Genomic DNA, 11388 nt, shown 5'->3' with positions numbered 1-11388 from the left:
TCCCAAACACTGGTGGAGAGGAGCCTGGTGGCTGAAGGCTCTCCTTCCCATTCTACTCTTACAGACTCTGGGAACCGCAAGTATTCCTGAGTTTACAGAGCGAAGAGATCTATTGGGTTAATATGGAACTATGAGCTCTGTAGATATGATGGAGCTTGATTATTAAGGGCTTTGTAGGTGAGGCCAATGAACTGTAGATGCATGTGATCTCTTTTTCTAGTTCCTGTCAGAACTCGTACTGCAGCTTTCGGATTAACTGGAGGCTTTTCACAGATTTATCTGTATATATATATCTATATATCTTATCAATAATGAATTAAAATAGTCCAGTCTAGAAGTAACAAATGCATGCACTAGTTTTTCAGCCTCATTTTGAGATATGATTTTTCTATTTTTTCTGAATATTGCGCAAGTTAGAAAAGGCTGACTTGTTTTATGTGTGAGTCAAAAGACATGTCCTGGTCAAAAATAACTCAAGGTTCCTCACAATAGAGCTGGAGGCCTCAAGTAATGTGCTCAAGTAATGTTTCTCTGAGGTATTTTGGGCCAAGTACAATGTCCTCAGTTTTATTACAGGTCATCCAGGGCTTTATGTCTTTAACACAATCCAAAAGTTTGTCTACCTGATTAGTTTCATGTGGCGCTTTATGAACATTGCCTAAAGGAAGCATATATAAAGTGAAAAGTATTGGTCCCAGCATAGACCCTTGTGGAACTCCATGACTAACTTTTGTATGTATGGAAGAGTTGTTAACATTACCAAACAGAAATCTTTCTGATAAGTATGACTTAAACCAGCCCAGAGAGGGAGAGAGAGAGAGAGAGAGAGAGAAACAGAGAGAAACAGAGACAGAGAGAGAGAGACAGAGTGAGAGAGAGAGAGAGAGAGAGAGAGAGAGAACACACAATGTTTGTGACATGTAGTAGTGGCATAAATACATGGGGCGGAAGTTTCAGGTGTTGTTCTCAGGATCCTCTGGGTTCCTTCGTCTCGGTGGTTTCTTCCGTCCCAGAAAGTTTTGGGCCCTCTTCCAGGTTGAATCCTTTTGCTTTGAGGGGACCGCATCAGGAACCTCGATCTCCATGGGTTTGGGATCATGGAACTCCTTCATGAGGGATTGAAGCTTGTCAAGCTCATTCTGTAGGTGGCCAGCCTGGTGCCTCACGGTGAGCAAATCAGCTTCATACTTTTGGATGTTTGCTTGGTGTGAGGCTCTGACTTGATTGACAGCATCCTGCCCAGCCCTCAGGTTTTGCAGCAAGAGCTGGTCTTGTGACATACTCTCTGTAAGATCCTTGATTTTGGTGTCAAGCACACGCTGAAGGTCTTCAGCCCAATGTCTCACAGAGCGGATATCGTTTTTATACCTTTGGCTCTCCTTTTTGTATGAAGCCTTGACTCTCACCAGTTCTTCTTGGAGAATTATTTTTTTCTCCCTCTCCACCCTGAGATCCTCCTCCATCCTTTGACTGAAGGCGTCTTGCTCGGCCCTCAGGTTTTCCAGCAAGAGCTGACCTTGTGACACACTGTCTGCATGCGACTTCTTTTCATTTTCAAACTCAAGCTGAAGGTTGTCAGCCCGCTGCCTCACAGTGAAGATATCAGCTTCATACCTTTGGCTGTCCTCTTGGTATGAAGCTCTGACTCTCTCCAGTTCTTCTTGGAGAAGCATTTTTTTGTCCCTCTCCACCATGAGTTCCTTTGCCATCTTTTGACTGAGGGAGCCAAGCTCAGCAGTCAGGTTTTCCAGCAAGAACTGGCCTTGTGACACACTATTTGTGTGAGACTTCCTTTCATTGTCAAGCTCAAGTTGAAGGTCTTCAGCCCACCGCCTCACAGTGAGGATATCAGCTTCATGCCTTTGGCTGTCTCCTTGGTATGAAGCTCTGACTCTTTCCAGTTCTTCTTGAAGATTCCGTTTTTTTGCCCTCTCCACCTGGAGTTCTTCCGCTGTCTTTTGACTGAGGGCATCCAGCTTAGCACTCAAGTTCTCCAGTGAGAACTGGCCTTGTGACACAATGTCTGCGCATGACTTCTTTTCATTTATAAGCTCAAGCTGAAGGTCTTCAGCCCGCTGCCTCACAGTGAGGATATCAGCTTCATACCTTTGGCTGTCCTCTTGGTATGAAGCTCTGACTCTTTCCAGTTCTTCTTGGAGATTCAGTTTTTTTTCCCTCTCCACCTGGAGTTCTTCCGCCATCTTTTGACTGAGGGCATCCAGCTCAGCACTAAGGTTTTCCAGCGAGAGCTGGCCTTGTGACACAATATCTGCGCAAGACTTCTTTTCATTTTCAAGTTCAAGTTGAAGGCCTTCAGCCCGCTGCCTCACGGTGAGGAAATCAGCTTCATACCTTTGGCTGTCCTCTCGGTATGAAGCTCTGACTCTTTCCAGTTCTTCTTGGAGATTCTGTTTTTTTCCCCTCTCCGCCTGAAGTTCTTCCGCCATCTTTTGACTTAGGGCATCCAGCTCAGCACTCAGGTTTTCCAGCGAGAGCTGGCCTTGTGACACAATATCTGCGCAAGACTTCTTTTCATTTTCAAGTTCAAGTTGAAGGTCTTCCGCCCGCTGCCTCACAGTGAGGATATCAGCTTCATACCTTTGGCTGTCCTCTTGGTATGAAGCTCTGACTGTTTCCAGTTCTTCTTGCAGATTCTGTTTTTTTCCCCTCTCCACCTGGAGTTCTTCCGCCGTCTTTTGACTAAGGGCATCCAGCTCAGCATTTAGGTTTTCCAGCAAGAACTGGCCTTGAGATACAATATCTGCACGAGACTTATTTTCATTTTCAAGCTCAAGCTGAAGGTCTTCAGCCCGCTGCCTCACGGTGAGGAAATCAGTTTCATACCTTTGGCTGTCCTCTTGGTATGAAGCTCTGACTCTTTCCAGTTCTTCTTGGAGATTCTGTTTTTTTTCCCTCTCCACCTGGAGTTCTTCCGCCGTCTTTTGACTGAGGGCCTCCAGCTCAGCACTCAGGTTTTCCAGCAAGAACTGGCCTTGTGACACAATATCTGCACGAGTCTTCTTTTCATTGTCAAGCTCAAGTTGAAGGTCTTCAGCCCGCTGCCTCACATTGAGGATAACCGCTTCATTCTTTTGGCTGTCCTCTTGGTATGAAGTTCTGACTCTCTCCAGTTGTTCTAGGAGATTCTGTTTATTTTCCCTCTCCATCTGGAGTTCTTCTGTCATCTGCTGACGGAGGGCATCCCGCTCAACACTCAGGTTTTCCAGCAAGAGCTGACTTTCTGACACAATGTCTGCACGAGACTTCTTTTCATTGTCAAGCTCAAGTTGAAGGTCTTCAGCCCGCTGCCTCACATTGAGGATAGCCGCTTCATTCTTTTGGCTGTCCTCTTGGTATGAAGTTCTGACTCTCTCCAGTTGTTCTAGGAGATTCTGTTTATTTTCCCTATCCATCTGGAGTTCTTCCGTCATCTGCTGACGGAGGGCATCCCGCTCAACACTCAGGTTTTCCAGCAAGAGCTGACTTTCTGACACAATATCTGCACGAGACTTCTTTTCATTGTCAAGCTCAAGTTGAAGGTCTTCAGCCCGCTGCCTCACATTGAGGATAACCGCTTCATTCTTTTGGCTGTCCTCTTGGTATGAAGTTCTGACTCTCTCCAGTTGTTCTAGGAGATTCTGTTTATTTTCCCTCTCCATCTGGAGTTCTTCCGTCATCTGCTGACGGAGGGCATCCCGCTCAACACTCAGGTTTTCCAGCAAGAGCTGACTTTCTGACACAATGTCTGCACGAGACTTCTTTTCATTGTCAAGCTCAAGTTGAAGGTCTTCAGCCCGCTGCCTCACATTGAGGATAACCGCTTCATTCTTTTGGCTGTCCTCTTGGTATGAAGTTCGGACTCTCTCCAGTTGTTCTAGGAGATTCTGTTTATTTTCCCTCTCCATCTGGAGTTCTTCCATCATCTGCTGACGGAGGGCATCCCGCTCAACACTCAGGTTTTCCAGCAAGAACTGGCTTTGTGACACAATGTCTGCACGAGTCTTCTTTTCATTGTCAAGCTCAAGCTGAATATCTTCAGCCAGCTGCCTCACACTGAGGATATCAGCTTCATTCCTTAGGCTGTCCTGTTGGTATAAAGATCTGACTGTTTCCAGTTCTTCTTGGAGATTCAGTTTTTTCCCCCTCTCCTCCTGGAGTTCTTCTGCTATCTTTTGAATGTCTGTGTAAGAATTCTTATCATTGTCAAGCTCAAGCTGAAGGTTTTCAGCCCGCTGCCTCACAGTGAGGATATCAGCTTCATACCTTTGGCTGTCCTCTTGGTATGAAGCTTTGACTCTTTCCAGTTCTTCTTTGAGATTCTGTTTATTTTCCCTCTCCACCTGGAGCTCACGCACTGTCTTTTGACCGAGGGCATCCAGCTCAGCACTCAAGTTCTCCAGCAAGAGCTGGCTTTCTGACACAATGTCTGCACGAGACTTCATTTCATTGTCAAGCTGTAGCTGAAGGTTTTCAGTCTGCTGCCTCACAGTGAGGATATCAGCTTCATACCTTTGGCTGTCCTCTTGGCATGAAGCTCTGACTGTTTCCAGTTCCCTTTGGAGATTCTGTTTTTTTCCCCTCTCCACCTGGAGTTCTTCCGCCATCTTTTGACGGAGGGCGTCCCGCTCTGTCCTCAGGTTTTCCAGCAAGAGCTGACTTTCTGACACAATATCTGCACGAGACTTCTTTTCATTATCAAGCTCAAGTTGAAGGTCTTCAGCCCGCTGCCTCACATTGAGGATAACAGCTTCATTCTTTTGGCTGTCCTCTTGGTATGAAGTTCTGACTCTATCCAGTTGTTCTAGGAGATTCTGTTTATTTTCCCTCTCCATCTGGAGTTCTTCCGTCATCTGCTGACGGAGGGCATCCCGCTCAACACTCAGGTTTTCCAGCAAGAGCTGACTTTCTGACACAATGTCTGCACGAGACTTCTTTTCATTGTCAAGCTCAAGTTGAAGGTCTTCAGCCCGCTGCCTCACATTGAGGATAACCGCTTCATTCTTTTGGCTGTCCTCTTGGTATGAAGTTCTGACTCTCTCCAGGTGTTCTAGGAGATTCTGCTTATTTTCCCTCTCCATCTGGAGTTCTTCCGTCATCTGCTGACGGAGGGCATCCCGCTCAACACTCAGGTTTTCCAGCAATAGCTGGCTTTCTGACACAATGTCTGCACGGGACTTCTTTTCATTGTCAAGCTCAAGTTGAAGGTCTTCAGCCCGCCGCCTCACACTGAGGATATCAGCTTCATGCTTTTGGATGTCTTCATGGCATGAAGCTTTGATTTTCTCCACTTCCTCTTGTAGATTCTTTTTTTTTCTACTCTCCACTTGGAATTCTCTCGCCATCTTTTTGCTGAGGGCGTCTAGCTCAGCACTCAGGTTTTGCTGGAAGAGCTGTTCTTCTGACATAGTGTCTACAGGAGACTGCATATTCTCAGTTTTGTTCTTCTTAAATAATCTCTGTTTTATCGGTTTCCTTGCTGTTTTTGGACATTTAATATTTAAGTAACATTGATGTGGTAAGTAGTTTGTCGCTGAGTAGATGTCTTATCAGATCTGTCTTCTTTCTCACAATTGTTTGTCATTTGCTGAATATGAATTTGAGAGCTGACGATGTCTTAATAATGGATGGAATCACTTTGATCTTGTTGGCTTTGATCTTCAGGATCAAATCCAACTTCAAAGAGATTAAACAGGTTTAAAACCTGTTATTGATCCAATGTAAACACAAGAGCTGCCCCACTCTCAATACTGAAAACAGGTTTAAAACCTGTTATTGTTCTAAAGTTGATTGACAGGCCTGACAGAATAATTTCACACTGCAGCAGTGTTTTTATTAATGAGCCCAAAATCACAATGCACCTTTTTCATTTAAAGGTTTAGCTCCCCACTTAAAGCTTTGGAGAAACATGGATTAAAACGCAGGGATTCACCAAATACAATTCAAACTAGTGCACCTGGCGTCAAACAAAGTCTTTGAAATTCTTTTATACTTTACTATTTACTTTTTTCTAAATGCACTTACAAAATGCCCTGGCATCTGTTTACAACTATGTTATCGTGTGTTATAAACAACCCAGCCACGAGGTAACCTTCCTGGTTCATTTAGGGAACCAGTTTGCTTCTTTTTGTAAAAATAACCTAAACAGAACCTCCAAGGATAATTTCTTTAAAGTTCACAGGTTATTCCAGGAAAACATTTTACAGACCCTAAAAGGGAAGTTCCCTGAAGGTTTCTAAAATTTTTACTATTTAACAACTGAAATTTGGAGTAGACTTGTGAATTAAATTTCATTTTCATTCATTGTGAAGTTAACAGTATTGTCATTGTGCCATTATACAAATATATACAGCACTCAAAGTAAAGTGAGGATGCTTTCAATTAATTTCCTACAACGTGCAGTAAACGGAATACTTGGTGTGATCACCCTTTGCCTTTACAACAGTGCTCATGTCCCAGTTCCAGCTCTGACTTAATTCACACCTTTTTTCTACTACTACTTGATCAATTAATTAGATCATGTGTTTCTCATATAGAGTGACTGGGACCTTACATACACTTAAATAATAATCAGCTGCCTTATTTAGCACTGATGGCGGAAAGCCTCAGTTCAGTTTGTCAAAAATAGCCTAAAGTTGACATATTATGCAAAAATTATATATATATATAAATGTTGGTATCTGTGGAGCCTGCCAGCCCACAAACTGTGAAAAAACACCACCCTGTCATTTTTTTGTGAGCTGGCTAAACCCTACAGCCTGGCCTGAACTAGTCATTCAGGACTGGTTCAGATTTCTCTCCCACTGTGATGTCACAGTTGGACCATTTGGGGTAACTCCGCCTGCAATCTGAGAATCTCCATTTTCTGGTGAAGGGGCGTGACATTTCCTACACATTTTGAAACTGGTTTACCCATCTAAGCAGACTAGCCCAGTTGGCCAATCAGAGCAGACTGGGGTTAATTGGGAGGAGGGGCTAAAAGAAATCCAGGCATCTTAGACAGGGTAAAAAGAGGTGCTGCAGGAATGGACAGTGTGAGAACACCGACGCCTTTTCTGAACATTAGAGCATGTAAATCTTTTCAAGTGGTTAACCTCATTAAAAGTATGAACCTGAATATGAGCATAATATGTCACCTTTAAAAATCTTATACTATATTACGAATTTGTGCCTGTTTCTGCCAATCATTTATCTAATATTGTGATGTAAGTGTGGTGTAACCATATACAAAAACATCACTTGATGACGGACACTTTTTATCTAAACGTCCTACTGGTGCCATGAATGCCGTCTCACAGGTGTCATGGTGATATAACCCTGATTGCGCTGGAAGTGTTTACATCACATCAGAAGCTGCTGTTCTGACTTGTTGGTCCCCAAACTCTCCCCCTCAATAATGCAAAACTTTTCGTCCTCCCTCACGGCTAGCCATATATTCAAATTACTGGTACATCCTGAGAAAACTTCACCCCTCCCCAATCTCTGTCTCTTCCCTTAGGTCCTCTGTTAATTCAGGCAGATCAGCGCTCCAAATATAGACAACCGAAGCAATCTCTGAGCAAGTACATGATGACAACTTTTCAGACATCTATGATCATTGGACCGTGCATCATCCATATTCAAACTGTGTGTGTGTGTATGTGTGTATTTATCCTGTATGTGCGATGCCTAACATGTGACTGTGTGTGGGTGTTTCTATGTCTAATGTTGAGCTTTCTCTCTCTCTCTCTCTCTCTCTCTCCATTTTGATTGTCCTTGTGTCACACTTTCCTTTATGTAAGATAAATAATTCAGACTACCAGAGGCAGAAGGAGGAGTGAGGGCATTCATGGGAATATAAAATGAAAGAGTCAAGAGCCCAGAATTTCTCCATGAACTGTCTTTCCAGGAGGGACAGAATACGCAGGGCTGCATGGTGGCATGTGGCATCGTGGAAACCGTATTGCAGACGCACAAATCAGCCCTAATCAGCTGCGAGCCGCCCAGACGGGAGATTGAGCTGCTGCACTTGCTTTTTTCCCGAAGTGAATGGTCCACAAACAGGATCTCTTGTTAGCCCTTCTCTGTAACAAGGATAATAAATGACATCTTGCTAAAATATCGTTACGGACCCCAGGGCTGTTTCCCAATTAAAAAAACAAAGAGGGAAAAAACAGAAACAGCAGACTTGATGGAGGAGCATCCCGGATACATCAGCATGTTCATGTTTTTTTAATATCTGAAATGAATAAATGAAATCTAATGTTATGAGCCAGCCACACAGATTGACCACATTGTAACAGTGATTTTGTTTCCCCTCCTCAGCAAGTATTGGATTAGCTGTGTTTTCCCTATTGAGCTACTTACCTCCTCAGGCTAACTACTAATACTACACCCCCCCCCCCCATCCTCCCTTATAGGGTTTGCTGAGGAGGCCATTCATGTAGAAGAGTTGCTGCGACTGCGCTCTGAAAGGTAGAAACACAAGCTTACTCACAATGTCAGGCCTCGCTCTATTCACCTGGAGCTTTTTTTAAAAAATGTCTTAGCTGAACTTCATTTAAAGTCTAATGACAAAGATTTTGCCGAGAGCCCTGCTGTCTGTGAAGATGGGCTGCTCCGTGACCGGCCGACCGGCTGTCATCTCATTGTGAGGTGGTCGTTGCCTTTTCACCTAGAAGTCGTCTCAATCCCTGGTGAGCTCATTATTCTAGAATCGGCTTGTAGGAAATAATTGACCGGTAAGGAGATAAGAGTCTTATTCTCACCCGGTGACGAGTTCCTCAACATCAGACGGTGGCAAGCAACATAAACACACACACACACACACACACACACACACACAGCATAGCAGTGTCACAATTTGGGGGAAGTCATAATTGCAACGGTATCCATCTTGTTACATAACTATTGAACTCAAAGATGAAAAGACAGAATTTATTTTATCTTAGGAAATCATTATGTCCTTCAGCTATATCGTGTAAATTGTTTCGAGACTCGAAGGGGGATCTCTCTAGAAGGAGGGCTACTGCTGTGGCTCAGCTGACCAAGAAAGGGCCACATACCCACAGACTTAACTCATAAACCAGAATTTGGAAAAGATGTGAATATTTGGTTGTTACCGGATATAAAACACTTCTCTAACTTGTTGTACCTTAGTCATCATTCATTCGGGGTCCCGCAAAAAAAACTTACAGTGGCTGCACGTCTACGCATGAACACATTTGCAATCCGAAGCTTATTATCATTGGCCACAATGTCAATTTTTTTTTGTCTCGACAAAAAATGTGCTACTGTAACACCTTGTCTGCTGTGTAAAACCAAAGTATGTGGGTGCATGGAATGGCTGACCAGGGAACCTATTGACAGAAGTCACTGATATTTAACACTTTGTGCCTGTAACTAAGTATTCAAATCTTGCCGCTTGCATGTGGAAGTATTTGAAATCTTTTTACATCGTAAAACCATGACAATGCGAGCATTACAAGCTGTTTCGTGTCCTTGTCTTGTAGTAGTGGGTTTGTCACATTAGTGGTTCAGTGTAAGATCAATATCGGTCAGACATAAATACACCGGTTTCACCCTATGCAATATCATTTGTGCCTTAATTTTACTCCTCCCACCAAATCAATCCTCCTATGGCTCCTTCCCTGTCCTTGACTCCGCATCCTTCAGCTTAAAAGTAAAAACAGACAGATGAAGATGGAGAAAGATGACGGGACAGTGGGAGGGAGGGATTTGGGGTCAAGGAGAGAGTGAGAAGAGACAGTGAGAGGGAAGGAAGGAGGAAGAAAATATAGAGATGGGGGAGGATGTGCTCAGACTAAGAAGAGTGTATTGATCCCTGTATCATGATGGACTGAGAGGCGCCTTGTCACTCTGACAGCCAAAGACAAATGCAGCATTTACAGCTGTGCTGAGCATCTGCTAAGAACCCAACCACAACAAAAACAACAGCAGCAGCAAAAACAAAGAGCAGCCCAGAGGTTAAATCATATCTGGCGGAGGGGGGATTCTCGCTAAGAGCAGTGCACCTCATTAAATACTCAGCGTAAGCCCTCTGGATTTCATTGATTGCTGGTGTGCAGTAATGTCTGATCTTTATCTCGCGCGGCCTCCCCTGAAAGAGGCAACAGGAGCATGATCCCGAGGCAGGGACTATTGTTCCTGCGTCTTGAGTCACTGCTGACTGGAGAGCTTAATGTAATGTGGCCTGGCCTGGCCAAAGTGGGTCAGAGAGTGAAGTGGACACGAAAAGCCTGACACAAAGTGGAGTCATCCTGGCTGATGGGCATCTCACTACCTCCACCCTGGAATAGCACCCCCCCCCCCCCCCCCCCCCCCCCCCCCCGTTTTACATCCCTATCTAAACCTCAATTCTAATTCCAACCCAAAATCAAGCCCTGACCTTTCTAATCCTCTTAAAGAAGTAAGAAAAAGGCAAAATGTCCTCATTTTGCGCGCGCCTTATTTCCCCCTATCCGTATGAGGACCTCGGAGCGATTGGAATCAAAACCCCACGCACGGTCAAACACGGCGCCAACGGGCTTTAGGACCCAGTGTTTCCGCCGTAATGAGGCAGCGGAGCTGAAGAGAGGGAGAGAGGAGGGAGACCGAGAGGAGGAGGAGGAGGAGAGAGGAGGAGGAGGAGGAGACGCAGAGAGCGGCGCTCGGAGAGTCGGAGAAAAGCTGAGAGTGGCGGAAGAAAGTTGACACGGTGTGAGATGCACTGCGGCCGCGACAAGGACTGATGAGAGAGGGAGAGAGCCAGGCGGGCAGGACGCGCGCGGAGCTGCCCCGCTGCGGGGGGGAGGCGAGTCTCTGACAACGCGCGCACAGCGCATTCACTGCTGCTGCTGCTGCTCAGGTGGAGCAGGTCTCTCCATGCGTCCGCGCAGCGCGACACGGGGGGCAAGTGTGGCTCCTCCACCCTAACTCAACGTTCAGCTACAAACACGAGTGTGTGTGTGTGTGGGGGGGGGGGGGGGGGGGGGGGGATACATGCAATCTGTCCACAGACACGTCCACACTCACTGCACATGCCCACGCCGAAAGCGAGCAGAAAAAAACACGACACCTACGCGCCACCAGTGCGTAAAAGCGCCCAATGCTGTGGATGGTTTCTCCGGGGGTTGCGGATTCCCCCTTTTCTCCCTTGGAGGACTCATCTCGAATACAGGAGAGCGAGGCTGGGCGGAAAAGAGGGGATGCGAGTTTCCTATTTCAAGGTGAGAAAATGCTCAGATATTCCAAGGAAACCTGGAGCTGTTTTACTGTTTTTTAAGAGAGAGAACTAAAGAAAACCTTCATTGGTGTATTTCTTGTTTTCTTTGGCTCTCCTTTGGTACTATCTATCTAACTGTATATATCGATAACAACGTATTAATATTCAAGTTTGACTTTTATGTGAGC

General features: G+C 45.1%; 2 protein-coding genes and 1 long non-coding RNA gene across 3 annotated transcripts in view; 2 read left to right on the top strand and 1 right to left on the bottom strand.

Moving 5' to 3' along the window:
- Positions 1-646: 646 nt before the first annotated feature.
- Positions 647-5580, bottom strand: LOC118299720 (flagellar attachment zone protein 1-like). The gene has a single exon (XM_035623673.2). It carries the CDS (start codon positions 5424-5426, stop codon positions 954-956), a length of 4473 nt encoding a protein of 1490 aa, XP_035479566.2. The 5' UTR covers positions 5427-5580; the 3' UTR covers positions 647-953.
- A 1205-nt stretch (positions 5581-6785) lies between these two features.
- Positions 6786-8265, top strand: LOC118299191. Its single transcript, XR_004789784.2, has 2 exons — positions 6786-7623; positions 7779-8265. It is a non-coding gene; the product is annotated as an uncharacterized LOC118299191 (long non-coding RNA).
- Positions 8266-10958: 2693 nt separating this feature from the next.
- Positions 10959-11388, top strand: part of tmem91 (transmembrane protein 91) — a 12780-nt gene continuing 12350 nt past the window's right edge. The window contains exon 1 of the mRNA XM_035622697.2: positions 10959-11204. The gene's annotated coding sequence lies outside the window, so the exon portion shown is untranslated. The remainder of the gene's footprint in view (positions 11205-11388) is intronic.

The sequence above is a fragment of the Scophthalmus maximus genome, chromosome 11 (genome assembly GCF_022379125.1).
Source record: "Scophthalmus maximus strain ysfricsl-2021 chromosome 11, ASM2237912v1, whole genome shotgun sequence".
NCBI lineage: Eukaryota > Metazoa > Chordata > Actinopteri > Pleuronectiformes > Scophthalmidae > Scophthalmus > Scophthalmus maximus.
The sequence above is the reverse complement of the archived record's forward strand: the minus strand, read 5'-3'. Positions and strand labels throughout refer to the sequence as shown.